We start from the raw sequence: 16,137 nt of genomic DNA, 5'->3' as shown, positions 1-16,137 counted from the left end.
GAATTAAGCAGCACATTCTCTCAACGCCTGTCTTCCGCACTGCCCTTCTGCGGAGCTATCAAGATAGAACTTGGACACAAGCGTTATGGGAGAAAGAACGAAGAGTGAAAAGACAGTCACCAAACTTGCATAGACTTCCATGATGACACTACTACAAATATGATGCAAAGTACAATGAGGAAAGGTGGGAGCTGACAGAAGCCCACGCTGCAGGTCGCTCAAGAGCTGGTAACCCCTTTCAGCCTTTCGCCCTTTTGTTAAAAGGCAACAGGACCCCTGGCAAGAGTCTCCCAACCCACAGCTTTTGGTGGTAGTTATTGGTGGCACACACACACCCTGGGTACAATACACGGCAGTCACATCGGCATTAAGAAGACATTCTTCCTTGATTCTCAAAACACAATCCATCAGTAAATGTGACTTACTCTCTCCTGTTGATCCCACCTACATAGATGGGCCTTGTGTGACTCTATGGCATGGTAGAAAGGAATTAATGATGACGAGAAGAAGGCTGATGTTCACCAGCATCACCCTACTCCAACACCACTACTGCTAAGCTTGCTGCTGCTGCTATTATCACTATACTGATGCAACTGCTACTGCCGCCCCTCCACCAGCACCTGCAGTGCCATTTACTGAATCTCATGTGTCAGCGACTGGGCTAAGCATTTTCCATGGATTAACTCATTTGGTCCCACCGAAACAATATGAGAAACATGTTGCCATTCCCATCTCCATCACACAGATGAGTAAACCACAGTACCTAGCGGTTAACTAATGTGTCCCACGGGACTGCAGATCTGGAGTACAAACCCAGACAACCTGGTTCCAGACCCAGCAGTTCCTATCCACCATGCTTTACTACTTCTTAAGGAACCTTATGGACCTTCCAGCCAGCAAGCATCTCTGACTTGCTGCTTCTGAACACTCTTAGTAGGGATTAAGTCCTGGGCTTCTGCCGTGTGTCCCTGTTAAATCATACCCCAACCTCCCTCAAGACTCACTGATGGGGCAGTTCTGTGAGCAACTCCAACACTTAAACATAATGAAGAATTTGTTTTTCTGTATCTTCTCCCTTAAATTCCATGAATTGAATACAAGGCTATTAAAAACCTTGGCCTCTCTAGACACTTTACCTGGGTAGGCATGTTTTCTCTCCCAACGTGGAAAAAAAAGAAAAAAGTTCATTTTCAATTCAAGCAGCTATTTGAGTCGCTATTTCAAGGCATTCCGACACAAGATAAAAGATACTTGTGTCAATAAAATACACAAGGGCAAGGATGATCCCAAGTTCATCTCTGAGTCCTTACAAACTGTAAGGTGACTGGCACATTACAGTAATCAGTATGTGTGTGATACCTAAGTGCATAAGTAAATGAATGAACCAACAAATAAATGAACTACAGTCTTCCCATGAATAAGGCTGAATAAGCGATACCTTTCGAGGTGATGCAATTGTTTCTCACCTTTGTATTTCACAGCTAAATCTGCAAGAACTGTTAAAGAGTTTTATTGCAATTTTAAACTTAATACAGAGTATTTTTGCATGCATTCTTAGTCTTAATGTTAACCCATATATTTGATAAGACTGAACACTCAAGACTAATTTCATATAGTTTAATAAAGAAATGAAAGTGAAAATATTCTTCCAAATTCCAGTATAATATCTTCATGTTTATCATTGTGTTTTATAGTTATTACAGCCATAAACTGTATCCTCAGCAGGATTACAATTTCCAATTACTAACAGACTTTTAAAATTTTGTTTGTGCTTCAAGGCCTCAGTAATAAAAATTTAATCCCAACATTACTATCGCAATTCTGTGTTCTGAAAACTTATTGAACATGATAAAGATGAGATCAAAGTAAGTGAAAACATTTTAAATGTCCCTCTAGGGAAAGAAAGCTTTGGTTTCTATCAGGCCAGGAGTTCTTTGATAAAGGGTGAGATCAACAAAATCTCAGAACAGGTGCCCTGGCAGCTCTGTAAGTTTTCATTTCTGGAAAGCCATGACAGTAATGGTAAGAGAGGCCAGAAGAGGCTTTCATATCCTGAGCAGAACAGTCAAGGATTCATCACTGCCAGCTATACCTTCCCCTATAGCTGGGGTCCGGGGAGATGGAAACTAAAGAAACGGGGTCCTGCTGGTGGAAAAAGATCTATCAGTTTATAGGTCTATTGGCTAAAGCTGTGAGACTGGGTGATAAACCCTGACTGCCCAGATTGGCAAGTCAGTTAAGAAAGGCTGTGCTGACCCCACCCTGTTCCCCTGCGACATGCTTCCCAAGCAGGGGTTCTCCAGCCTGCAGTCCATCAGGCTCAGCTGTGGAGTCAGAGGTACCAGGTTCCATCCTCAAGCCGCTCCACTGCAACCTGCACAACCCACACGTCAAGGATTCTGGGCCCAGCCAAAATCGAGAAGTACTTTTAAGGTGCAGCCGCCACCATTCACTGGCACAGAACCAACTGTGCAATGAGCAAGGACTTACATCAGAACTGCCAGAAATCACTTGCATCTGGGCTGGCTCCTAACGCAAATCCCTCTCTACCATGGCCGCCCTCAAGGGCAGAGCTCGAACCAGAGCACCACAGAGCAGATACATTCACGGCTCTGGAGAAGCCAGCAAAAGACAGGGCGATAATGAGAAAGGAAGGTGCTAATGAAAAATGAGTTAACCCCAACCTCCCATTCCCACTGACTGCCAGGAATGTCAAGTTTCATCAGTTACATGTTTGAAAATTAATTTGAAAGCGACCTTTCCACAGAAAGATAATACGGTTAGAGCAATGACCAAAATAGAGTCCATTCCTTATGTACAAGGACATTCAAAGCATTGTTAGTTATAAAAGAGAACAGTGTTATTTATTATAGATAAGCTGTGGACACTACCCAAACACCAGCAAAAAGGTTACATTATATGATGTCCAACTATTCCTAAAACGGAATAAATCACTAGATTGGAGCCCAGGGAGGGCACAGAGCAGGTCCGTCCTGTCATCTCTGTTTATTGCCACAAGCTATTGACCCCAAGAACTCAATAAACGTTTATTGAATGAAACGTTTGGATGAAAAAGGAAAAGTGTGTGGCTATTAAAAAGACCTAATGGATGAGGAAATACAACAAAGATGAGTTTTAAAAGCTCTGTATAAAATATTCCAACTTTTAAAAATAAGCATACATATATCCATCTGCATTTAAATAAAGGACTAGAGAGAAATCAAATTTATCTGGGTTTGAGGGTAAGGAGTATTTTCCTTCTTATTTATTTGTAAGAATGTAATGATGGATCTGGGACTATCTCTGCCCTTGTGTGTTTTATGGAATAGTATCTTTCATCTTGTGTTGAACAGCTTTGAAATAGTGACTCACATGGCTGCTGGAATTGAAAATGAATTTTTTTTTCCTTTCACAATTGAAGAAAAAAGAAGCTGACCCAAGAAAAGTGCCTGGAGGGTCCCAGGTTTTCGTCAGCCTCATGTTCCAGATGCTCTGAATTTTCTATCAATGTTCATATCACTCTGACCATCACAAAGGTATGAACTGCTATCTGGAAATGCAGTCAGAACCATGTATTCTACCTCGGAACTCCAAAACACTGGCCACAGGTACCCTGACACCGCCTACCCTTCCGAGAATCATCTCGGTCACTGACCAAGCTCCATCTCATTTGAGTTCTTCAAGCCATTCACAGAACAACTCACCCACATCTAAACTCACCAATGCGCCCTGCACCCTGCAGTTGTCACAGGCAGCCAGACCAGGTTACAAAGGGGACAGTCACCACACAGTGAAGAACAGCTTCAGCAGCTCAGCATCACGGACTGCTCTCCTGGGTTAGCTGTAGGCAATTAAGCTGTGACTTGAACTTGCACCTAGAAGTGAATGCTATTCCTGTGCTGTGGGGAGGGTCGTGAGGATTTCAAGGAAATTTTTTTGTTGTTGTTCTTTCATTTTTTATTGTGGTAAAGTGTACATAACATAAAATTTACCATTTGACAATTTTAAGTGTGAAGTTTAGTGGAATTAAATATGTTCAAAACGTGCAACTCTCACCACCATCCACCTCTATAACTCTTTGTACCTATAAAATTGCAACTCTGGTCCTATTAAACAATAGCTCATCATTCTCCCTTCCCCCCCAACTCATGGAAACTGCCATTTTACTGTCTGTCTCCATGATTTTGACTATTCTCAGTATTGCATATAATTGGAATCATACTGTATCGGTCTTTTTGTGATTGGCTTGTTTCACTTAGCATAATAGGCCCAGATTTTATCCATATTGAAATATAGGCCAGTATTTCCTTCCTTTTGAAGGATGAATAATATTGTAGGTATTTATCGCATTTGGCTTATCCATTCATCCATCAATGGACACTGGTTGCTTCCACATTTTAACTATTGTGAATAGTGCTGCTATAAAATATGGATATACAAACATTTCTTAGATGCCTTACTTTCATTTATTTTGGGTATATATGCTGACGTGGAATTACCAATCATATGATACTTCTATTTTAAAGTTTTTGAAGAGATTTCAAGGAATTTTGAGGCAGCGCAATCTGAGACCAGATCCTATCTAGGCCTGTGGATGGTAGTTAGTGCTTTACGGAATCTGTAAACAGCCAGGATAGAGTTCTTGGGCTGCTCCCTCCGTTTTCCTAACACTTTGCCAGTGCATGGAAAAGGACTCAAGCAACTTAGCAATGGGTATAGAAAAGTCCATGGGCTCTGAAAGGTCAAGTCCACGGTCACCCGAAGTCCCCAATGACTCCGGGGCATCTTCCTTGTCGGGAAAGAGGAGCCACAGTCACCATCCAGCCCCAGAAATTGCTCCAAAGGTGCTCAGTTCATAGACAAAGCAAGAGAGGCTGCTCTGGTCCATCCGACACCCATTAGAGAAAGACTTATCTTCGAATAGGAAGACAGTGACAATCACACGTTCTGTTTCTAAGACGCCAAAGTCACTCAGTGGTCCTAACACACCTTTAAAGGGGACCCAGGGCAGAGCCAAACTCTCCATAGAGTCCAGAGCAGCGCGTCTCAACCCTGGGGTGGAGCCCAGCATACGTGTTGTCACTGCAGCCCCGGGGATCCTGGTGGGCACGCCTCGCCAGTCTTGTTTAGGAGGGAGTGGCAAGCCTGCTTCCTCCATACCACAGCTTATTTCCTCTCTTGTCTGGTTGGGTGCTGTCCTCTGTAAACCCTAAGAACAGCCGCATACACAAGCTCCTGAAGCCCCATATTCAACTGAATAAACAACGTAAGGTCTACATGGACAATTCTCGTTGGCTCATGGCTACTGCAGGTCTGTGCAGGCCAGAGTGGCAATAACTCATAACAAATACATGTTACTGACCTAAGTGCTTTGATAAGCTTGGTCAAATGCAATCCTTACAGCAAGCCTATCAGGTCAGTGATATTTTATCTGCTGTTTCTTAAAAGAGGCGGCGGGTTTTTAAAACATTAGTGACTTGCCCAAGGTCACACATCTAGTAAAGAATCCTTCCACAAACCACAAATAAACACATTTCCAATGCCTTCCAGAACACACAATGGTTCTCATGTCCACATCCTGCAAAATAGCTACTCGGAGGCGCCTGGACACCCAGTTTATAAGGAATCTCTTCTCATTTCCTGTCTCACTGAAAACATGACTGAGTCACTGTGATTTTCAAATTAGCCTCAGCTGGAGCTGTACTACACAGAGTGCGAGTGGAGGGGACACTGCTGCTATTCACCCGTGGGTCCCACTATGTGCTAGGCAGGCGCTGAGGCCCCAGAATACTGTGGGGAACAAAAGAGATAAAACTCCCTGCTCTCTGGGAGCTTACAATCTAAGTGGGGGAGAGACGTGATGATAAAGACATGACAGCATCATGACAGGTGGTTTAAGTGCCATGAAGAACGAGAAGGAAGCAGGGGTGGGGCTCTGCTTCTGAAAGGGCCCAGAAGGAGAGGAGGGAGCCATCTCTGTGGAGGAAAGGCATGCAGGTGGAAGGAAGAGCAATCACATTCAGAGGTTCAGAGGCAGGAAGATGCATGGCCATCACCCAACAGCTGGTCCTAGAAGATGGCTGCACCACGAGGCAGCACGAGCAGGGTGGACAGCTCTTCAGGGCAGCCGGAGCTCTGTCCGAAAGAGCCCAGGGACACAGCTGGAAACGGGAGGCATGACAGCCCCCAGGGAAGGTGAAGGACCTACAGTTCAGGGCAGGATCTGAGTCTGAGGCCAATCCCTTCAACACCGGTGTTCCCTTCTCCAGCCAGGACCAGAAGCAGCGGTGTGGTGTGAAGAAAAGGGCTTTAGGACAAAGGGAAAACAAGATGGAGTCTCCAGCTCCTCCCGCAGACCCAGATTCTGATTACAGAGCTGTCCCTAACACACCCGAGGTCCTCCTCAGACATCCGGACTGGGCGGGCGCGCCTGTGGACTTGGCCTGGCTCAGACGGGCACCCTGCTTGGGCCAGGCCTCTATCACAGGCTCCCTGGAAAAGCCCAAGCCCCAGAGAGGCCCGTTGTCAGGTTCCAAGCTTTTAAAGCAGAGCCCTTTCTTAATCAAACCAGCCATATCACTGTAGAGTAACCAGGGCCTCCTCAGACAACCAAATGGCCCATCTTTCTCTTTTTTTTTGTACCTCCTACCTGGTTCACTCCCAGAATGTATCTCCCTCAAGGGCAGAGAATTTCTACCTGGGCACTGGTGGTTTTACCACATCACCCAGCCCTCCAAAAAATGTCCCTTGATCAAATTTGGAGGAATAGAGGCAAAAAGAAAAAATTAAAAAAAAAAAAAAAACATACGACAAATCTTCACAGGCCTAGCCAATGAAATTCAAGTTCGATTTTTGTTTTTTTCTAACACTAAATGGTGTTAGTCTTGGAAATGGACATCCCTAGGCCAACAAGGGCCACAGAAGCCCAAAGCTGCTACTGCTCCACTGCCCACTGGACAGCAACCAAAACTCCACCCTAGTTCTCCACCCCCACGTCCCTAAGGAAACAAAAAGAACTCCCTTCCTTCTTACCTCCCTGCCCCGCTTGGAAATGACAGTGGACAAGAGGGCAGGGGCAAGGCAGGGTGAGCTCTACAGAAGGGCATCCACCCATCTCACCTCACCACTCCCGTCATACTGAGACCACAGCCTGCAAAGCCATGGCACCCACACCCCCTGCCTGCTTCTCCCACATCAGAACCAGCCAAGCTACTCAGTGCTCACTTTCTTTTAGCTGCAGTGGCCTCTGCTCTGCCACGGGAGTGCACAGGAGGCTTTGCTGCTGCTGCTGTTCAGTAGCTAAGTCGTGCCTGACTCTGAGACCCCATGGACTGCAGCATGCCAGGCTTCCCTGTCCTTCACTATCTCCCAGAATTTGTCCAAGGCCTTAGGATCTGGCATACACCATGCTTCTTGCCTGGCCTGATCCACCTCCATCTCCCACCTCCCACCCCACCCAGTAGCTCCTTGGCATCCTTTGGGCTAAAAGATACCTCCCAGGAGAAGCCTTCTTTGACCTTCTCCTTCAAAGTATCAACAGCTCCACAAGTACTTAAAAAAAAAAAAAAATTCCACTCTACTCATTTTTCTTCCTGGAATTTACTGTTATTGGTCATTCTCTTGTTTATTACTTCTCCCTTCAAGTAAGTATAACCTCTGTGAGAGCAGGAACCCTGACAGTGTTTTCCCAGCTGTGCATACAAAGCTTCGACAGCATTGACAGATACCGGCCCACAGCACAGACATGGTCCAAAGGGGCAGGCTGGAAGAGTAACAGCCAATCTAGGGGACAGTCTAGGCCCAAGGAGTCCAGGGAACCAGGAGACAGGAGGTTAGGCAGAGCATGTATACAGACCTGGAGGCCATGAGGAAGCAGGCAGCATGGAAACAGGATATTGGTGGGGGGCTGGCCGAGAAGCTGGGGCTCTCGACTGCTTCAGCCTGGGCTGGTGACCTATCCAGGTCAGAGCATCCCCGTGCACAGAGAAATCAAGTGAGAAGAGTCAAGGTTAATAAGGTGCGGATGGATCCCTTGGTTGGGGAGAGGTGTGTCTCATCAGATCAGGTTTCTATTACTTTGAGAACAGGATGGACCATGCCTGGCCTATTAGAAAAGAGCTGATCACTGAGCAACAGAATTTGGGTCAGGCCATTAGAGACAGACATCAGTTCACCTCAGAACAAGCCTGGCACTGACTAAAGCGAATGACACAATTTGTAATGCAGTTCCCGAGAAATCACGGACTGGCATGGCCCTGCCACATGGGCCTGGGAGTCACGCTGGAGGCTAAGCTGTGGATGGTGCTGGCTTTACACACTCCTCTCCACAGTGACAGGGGAGCACTCAGAAATGCCCTCCACACCCCAGGGATGAATGCTCAACTGTTCCACACAGGCGCCAGGGACATCTTCCAGGCACGGCTCCTGAATGACCAAATCCCAAAAGAAAGTCAGAAATCTCTTTTTGTGTCACCAGAGCAGGGTCGGAGGAGGAGGAGGAGATATCATTTGAAAGTTCTTCTACTGTTGTCTGCTGCTGCTGCTAAGTCACTTCAGTCGTGTCCGACTCTGTGCGACCCCATAGATGGCAGCCTAACAGGGTCCGCCGTCCCTGGGATTCTGCAGGCAAGAACATTGGAGTGGGTTGCCATTTCCTTGTCCAATGCATGAAAGTGAAAAGTGAAAGTGAAAGTGAAGTCGCGACCCCATGGACTGCCGCCCACCAGGCTCCTCCGTCCATGGATTTTCCAGGCAAGAGTACTGGAATGGGGACTGCTGTCTGAGGATTAGTCAAATGAACAAACAACTGCAATCCTGTTGGAGACTGACAAACATTTTTGGCAAAGGATGAGAGAGTAAACATCTTAGGCTTTGTACTCTCTGCTGCAGCTACTCAGCTTTGCAACTATCACACCAAACAGCCACAGACAATACAGAACAATGGAATGCTGGGTTCCAAGTCCTTCCAAAGCCATATGAAAACAAGAAGATCTGGCCCAAAGCCATGGGAGTCGTGGGAAATTGTTGACACGAGGAGGGGTATGATCAGATGAGCATTTCAGAATGAACTATGGAGCCTCCTGAAAGATAGAGTCAGCACACTTTAAATGTTATGTGAAATAAATCCTGGTATTGTCACATTCGTCTGTTATTAGTTGCTATAAACAAATGGCAGTGTTTATGTTCAGTCAAACTTTACACAGACAGGCAGAGTTCCAAATGTGACCCACAGGTCATAGTTTGCTGAATACTTCTGCTCCAGCATCTCAAGTCAGAAATTTTAAGTCAGTGATAATCTAAAGTCATCTGCTGTGTGCCTGTGTGCTCAGTCGTGTCCAACTCTTTGTGACCCCATGGACTGTAGCCCATCAGGCTCCTCTGTCCATGGAAACTTCCAGGCAAGAATACTGGAGTGGGTTGCCATTTCCTACTCCAGGGGATTTTTCTGACCCAGGGATTAAACCCAGGTCTCTTGTGTCTCCTGTTTTGGCAGGCAGGTTCTTTAGCACTAGTGACACCTAGGAAGCCCCCAAATCATCTACTACAGCTCTTCAAACACCTGCTGCAGCTACTGAAGACACATTATAACACATTAAGAGCCTCTGATTATACCAATATGGGACGAGAGACGGAAGGGATTTTTTTTTTTTTTTTTTTGAGGGGGAGAGGGTCTATTAACTGGATTCATTCAAAACAGACACAGGTCCCAGCCACTGAGAGTCAGCTCTTCACTGTCCCAGAGCAGATGTCCAGGAGGTGCTCTGTGCATGGGCTGCATCTGTGGCAGAAAAACACTGCAAACCAATGGCTCATGCATCCTCATCCCCACGCCTCCAGCCCAGTTACACTGCTGAACATCCAGCAGCCTCTGTATCTCTATCCAACATATAACATCACCCACCAGAGCTGCCCAGCTACCGACATGCCCACATCTGCTAGTGATGGATTCCAGTGGAAGCACATATCCTCACAGTGGCTCTCCAGCTTCCCAGGACTGGGCCTGGATTATATCATCGGGCTCAATCCCAGTTGCTGGTGCCCAGAAATGAGAACCAGGGAGAACCAAGCTGGCAAAATTTAAATAACAAAATTCAATTATCTGCTTGAGGACTTCCATGAGTAGATGCTATTAGATGGGTTTGTTGTTTTCAGTCTTAATGCAGTGGTTCTCTAAGGTGGGGAGAGGGGAAATTTTGCTCCCCAAACATGGAGATATTTTTGATGCTATTGGATAGACACACCAGAGATGCTGCTAAGCATCCTACAAGATACACCATGCACAGAATTATCCGGCTCCAAATGTCAACAGTGCTGAGAAGAGAGCCTATGTCTTGATAAGATTTCATCTCATGATGATCCCCAAACCTCAAGCACAAATGCACAGTCCAATTAAATTCTTGAAACTCAGCTCCAAGGACCACTTTGATTGGCAGGCTGAGTTGATTAGATGAAAGAGAAAAACAGGTTAGACTTGCTGTTTGGTTGTTTCTCTGTTGTTTCTGAGGAACAGAATTATTCTACTAAAATTCCTCTGTAAAGGGAGAAAGTTGAAATAAATTTCTGTAGTTTCTTTGAGCTCCAAAGTCTTATGATTATAAACATATACGGTGGTTGATATTCTAACTAGGCTACTCTGAAGTTTTCAATAACTTTCTAAAAAATATATACTGTCTCTGTGAGGCTGAAAAGCTAAGACTGTATCATTGCTCTTTGGTGTGGAGGAAACTCACACTATGAGATGTTTAGCAGTACACAAGAAATAAAGCTGCTGCAAACAACTAGAGAAAAAAAAGTCTACGCATTTGCCACTCAGGTGGTTTTTCCTTTCCATGATAAAGATTTGAGAGAGAGAAACAGGAGGAAATAACTACAGGACTAGACCCCTTTCTCTCCAAATGTGTAACATGGGGCGCACTGAACCAGAAATTGGAAAGCAGCACCTGTTTCCCTCGTGGCATTTACTTGTAACTCAATAGGAACACCAATGGTGACAATTTGCTTTATTTCTCTTTTTCTGGTGGTTTACCTATAATATTTGGGTATTAATACAGAAGACCCAAGTCAACAAGTAATTTAAAATGCACCCTCCACAAAGCTACCTAGTTGTTTTTCAACATCAGCTCTCAAACTAGTCTCATTTTTTGATCCATCAGATCAAAGAAAGGTGACATTTAGATGTATTAAAAAAACCAGTGCTAACAGACACTGCCAAATCCTGAAAGACTGGATTAAAAGCAGATTGTGTGATCATTCAAATAGTGGGTACTGAAAAAGAAAGTCTACATTGTATGTGAAAAACAACCATTTCCTCCTTACCAAAAAAAAAAAAAAAATATATATATATATATATAATTAAAAAGTAACCATATTTCTTGGATTTCTTTTAAAAAGAAAAAACATATATGTACAATTGAGTATGATTTCTGAGGTGGCTTAGTGGTATAGAATCCTCCTATGGATTCGATCCCTGAGTTGGGAAGATCCCCTAGAGAAGGAAATGGCAGCCCACTCCAGTATTCTTGCCTGGGAAATCCCATGGACAGAGGAGCCTGGAGGGCCACAGTCTACAGGGTCTCAAAAGAGTTGGACATGACTCAGTGACTAAACAACAACTCCTGTGTTTGAACTCAAAGTTCAGCACCTGTTGCTACACATTTTCAGGAATTGTCATTTGAACGCTAAAGTAGTCCATCAATGTTTCCCACCTCAACCAACCCCATCCTTGTATCTGATTTATATTATACCTCGGGTTCCAAACCTTGAAGCCACTGAAGTCTCCACTCAATGGCCAGAACTGTCACTGCACCACTTCACAAAGGTCATCCACTGTGAACCAAGTCCACTCTAATGCTCAGTGACCATGGGAGGGCTGCAACTTGGATTCTCCGAAACATGGTCTGACCCAAATTTCATTTGCAATTTTTGTTTTATATGTGTGTGGTGGTTTAGTCGCTAAGTCGTGTCTGACTCTTGCAACCCCTGGACTGTAGGCTGCCAGGCTCCTCTGTCCATGGGATTCCCCCCAGGCAAGAACAGTGGAGTGGGTTGCCATTTCCTTCTCCAGAGGATCTTCCTGACCAAAGGAACCAAACCTGGTCTCCTGCATTGTAGGCAGATTCTTTACCGACTGAGCTATGAGGGAAGCCCCCATATTGTATTTGTGTATGCTCTGGTAAATATTTTGTGTCCGTATATATTTGTGTGTAAGTGTGTGTGCATATACATATATATCACAAAGATATACACTGAAATGTTAATTGTGGTTATTTCCCACAGTAGTAGATTTATATGTGATTTTCCTTAATCTTGTTTTTTTTTTGGTTTGTCTACAGCTTCCAACTTTTCTATATTAAGCCTAACTTTTGCCAAAAGAAAAATAATATTCCATATGCATATCTTTTCACTCAACCTCATTTCAAAAAGGATTTCGAGCACCTTTCAAAAAAAGCAACGAGTACCAAAAGATCTCTTTCAAGGTAAGAGCAATCAGAGACAAGAGCAAGAAACGAGAGAGCCATAAACTGTGAGGAAGCCCAAGGTTAAAGCTACTGATCAGCACGTAGGCTCTGATGACGTATGTACTGGCCGGAGGGAGGCACACATTTGGCTCTGAGTTTTCTGGCAGGCCTAGAACATTCCTCCTCATCCTCCTTACCTCGCCCCTACCCGTCCTAATTAAGTTTTGTTTAGGGAACAATAATGAGACTATTTTTCTACATTCCCTGAACATCCTCCCAGATGAGATCATGCAATCCAGCCATGTGTCCAACGAAGAGAAGCCAGCTGCAAATACAACCAACAGAGTGCCAAGAGGATAGCCCCACTGCTCCGGGCACTAAGCATCAATGTGTATAAGAGGTCAGAATCTCCCAAAGGACACTGCTTTAACTTTCTCAAGGCGTCCCTTTGTGTGCAATGTGTCACCAGGAAGGGAGTGGCAAGAGGCAGACTCAATCCATGACCAAGTGTGAGAGCCTCTGGGGTCCCTCGGAGGCAAAGCAGAATTGGACGGAGGCGCCCCGGAAGTGCAGAACTTACCATAGGCCGTCATGACTCCCGCATAGGGTCCATCCACCACGTTCCTGTTTTCTTCGGCCAGCGCCTTTATGTACCTCTTGCTGAGGTCCAGGATCTGCTCCCGGAGCATGGAGCTGCTCTCAGGCTGAGTTCGTTGCTGGATGGTAAAATGCAAGAGCATCATACCCCAAATAAAGCCAAAAGTCACGAGGAAGAAGCCCAGCTTCTGAGAGGACAGCTTCCACGGAGTGAAGAAAGCCATTGCTTTCTGCCGACTTCGCCTGCCCCAGGCTCCTACAGCGCAGAGGGGAGACGCGAGCTCATGGTACTGGCTGGGTTTGCGGGTTTCCTCGACTCACTCTGGCTCCTGCATCAGCTGATTTCCTTGCCTTGTTTCCATCCTGCTGTGAAGAAGGGGGAAAGTTAGCAGAGTCCTCGTGGCAAAACCTGGCGAAATAAACCAGAGACTTGTTTTCATTCAAACAGCTCTGAAACGTGCACTTCCTTTTTTCTTCATCTGCCAGTAGCCTATCTCATGTTATCATTTGGGATCTGTAAGCCGAGAGGGGAAATCTGGCCGGTCGACAGAAAGCTGTACAAATACAGAGGGGAGGAACGTGTGTCTGCGCCTGTTCACAGGTGTAATAGCAGGGCTGTTCCAGTCTGGACCAAGTTCAAAACAGGAAGTTTGTTTTGCAAGGTGGGGAGGAGATGGAAGGATATTTCACTGAATGTCAGCAAAAACCCAAGAGGAGGGTGAAGTCGTATCACCAGCAGGCACTTCTGTGCCTGTGAAACTTGAACTTACCAAGTCAAGATTCTGTGCTCTGGCAAGGATTAGAGCCCGCAGCTGGAGAGGTGAGCCAGAAAGTAGATGCCCCCTAGGGGGTAATCAGACAAGGAACGGAGAGAGCCCTCCGCAACCGGTATTATTTGAGCATAGGCGTCTTTCAGTAGCAGTGTCTGGAGCCGAGCTGAAGGTCTCAGGGTCACCAGGTGGCCTCTCCCCAGACAGCAGCGCAGACAGGCTGTGCAAGGGGTACCCAGCTATCTTTTCATGCCAGCTACACAAGTGAAAGCTGCACCGTACTTCTCTCTTGCACACTTCAGCAGAGGAAATGTGGGGCACATGACAGCCTGCTTTCTTGTGGTTCTCATTTTTACTCACACCATGGGGCAAAATGAGAGGTTACAAGGCATCCTCTCAATACCAATGCAGCCAGATGCTATCTGGTTATCAGCACAGGCTGCGGTGGTCCTGAATCAAGGACCCAACAAATGAGGCTGAAGCATGAGTTACAAATGCATTGCAGTGGCACAGGTGGGCCCCCTCCTGAGACTTCTGGGCTCACAAACGGCACCATTCTTTAGGCGTGTGAAAGCAGAAGCTGAGCATCCCCTCCTCCGAGGGACTGACCCAGGATGTGTTCTGAGTGTGCCTATGTTGCGGGTCAAAGGATTCCTCTTCCTGAGCAGCATAAGAAGAATGACAGGGGGCCCTGGAGCAATTGGCTTTCTGGGTCTATACTGAACCAGATCTGTGCTGGTCTTCCTCTCTTTTCTCCTTGCCTGTCAACCGTCATCAGTAGCTGGTAATACCTCTACTGATCCTGACAGTAAATGATAAATAAATTCGAGTGGTGGCCCAGGCCCTGCGATAGATGCTTTTTATGCCTTAGCTCACTGAATTCTTAACAGTCCTATACGCTAAGAACTATTAATGTTATGTCTGTTTTATAGACTAAAAAACAACATGACAAAGGTCAGTCAGCTACATGGCAGAGAAGAGAGAATCTACAGCCAGCCAGCCCAGGAGGCACCAAAGCAGGCCCTGCCTTCCCTAGGCCATTCCTCTTCCCTGCCAATCTGTTTATGGCCAAGAATGGTCTGAACAGGCTTAAAGGGTTGTGAAAAGCAATGAAGAATATGTATCTGAAATCCTACGTAGTTCAAAAGCCTAGAACATTCACTCTTGGCCCTTAACAGAAAAAGTTTACCAACTGCTGAATTCTAAGCCAGTGGTTCCCAGAGTGTGGTTCCCAACTCAGCAGTGGCAGGAGCATCAGTGAGAAAACCAAATTCTCAGGCCCCACTCCAGACCTACTGAAGCAGCAAATGGAGGCGGCCAGAAAGTGGTAGGAAGGGTGGACGTGTGCTTCAATAGGCAATTCTGATGCCCGCTCAAGTCTGAGAGCCCCGAACGCAGGCAGATGCCACACCACGGCGCTGCCAGTCCGTGTGGCGGTATCTCCCTCTTCTTATCCCGTAAGTTCCTCTGGCTCACTATACCCTCCACATCCGCCAGTCTATTAGCCCCTTAACCCCCAGGGTCTCCCTGTCTTCCCTCAAGCTGCTCCCCAGACCTGGCTGACCCTGCCCCACATCACACGGATCATCCAAACTAAGCCTGTCTCCCCCTCCTCATCCCCACCCAGCTCCATTCCCATCTGCTTCAGACTCCTCCCCTCCCTCCAGGGTATGATGCTCCCTCCTAGTCTGAAGTTGTAAAATACTGTCTACCTCGACTGTTTACCAGTTTCTGTATGGGATCCATGACACCTTTAAGAGACTCCCCGCTTGTGTTCTCAGAGAATGATGCTGCCAGGGAACCAATAAAATCCCTACAGACTGGATGAGCTGGTTACTCAGGCTGGGTGGCACTTCACTCAGCCCCTTCTCACATGAGCCAGCTGAGAAGCACCGCTACAAGGATGCACCGAGCATGTGCAGCCATCAGGCCCCGGGGACTGAACAGGGACAAGACAGGGCTCCCATCCTCAAGGCCTGAGGCTTCAGAAGCCACCTTCCCTGCCCCAGGAAGTGGCTGCACTTCCTTTTCAATAAGCCATGCCAGTTAGCCAGTGTCACCCCAGGGCTGAAGGGATTTTCCCAGAGCAAGCAAACAAGATGCTTACCAAGAAAGACAGCCTCTGGTAATTTTCTTTTGCTATTTTAGGAGAGCCCCCAAAGCAGATAGGAATTACCTGTCAGCTTTCATACAAGAAGCCAGGCTTTGCTTTCCCTAATGAACCCCTGGAGAAGCCGCTCAAGGCTGCAAAGTTTAAGCAAAGGAAAAAGCAAGCCCAAGAACTGAGCAAGGACCCGACAGTAACTGGTGGT

General features: G+C 46.2%; 1 protein-coding gene across 9 annotated transcripts in view; it reads right to left on the bottom strand.

The window, feature by feature from the left end:
• MGAT5 (alpha-1,6-mannosylglycoprotein 6-beta-N-acetylglucosaminyltransferase) overlaps positions 1-16,137 on the bottom strand; it is a 407,856-nt gene that overhangs the window by 243,456 nt on the left and 148,263 nt on the right. For 5 of the 9 annotated variants that reach the window (XM_088829003.1, XM_088828985.1, XM_055398622.2 and 2 more), the window contains one exon: positions 13,039-13,421. In XM_088829003.1, the coding sequence (XP_088685129.1) occupies positions 13,039-13,279 (241 nt within the window). In that variant the 5' untranslated portion in view covers positions 13,280-13,421. Of the gene's footprint in view, positions 1-13,038; positions 13,422-13,825; positions 14,112-16,137 lie in introns of those variants that run through there. The other 4 variants (XM_088829001.1, XM_088828990.1, XM_088828989.1 and 1 more) reach the window with 3 other exon arrangements.

This window comes from Moschus berezovskii, chromosome 2 (genome assembly GCF_049115385.1).
Source record: "Moschus berezovskii isolate FMDL1 chromosome 2, NW_MosBer_1.0, whole genome shotgun sequence".
Lineage (NCBI taxonomy): Eukaryota > Metazoa > Chordata > Mammalia > Artiodactyla > Moschidae > Moschus > Moschus berezovskii.
The sequence above is the reverse complement of the archived record's forward strand: the minus strand, read 5'-3'. Positions and strand labels throughout refer to the sequence as shown.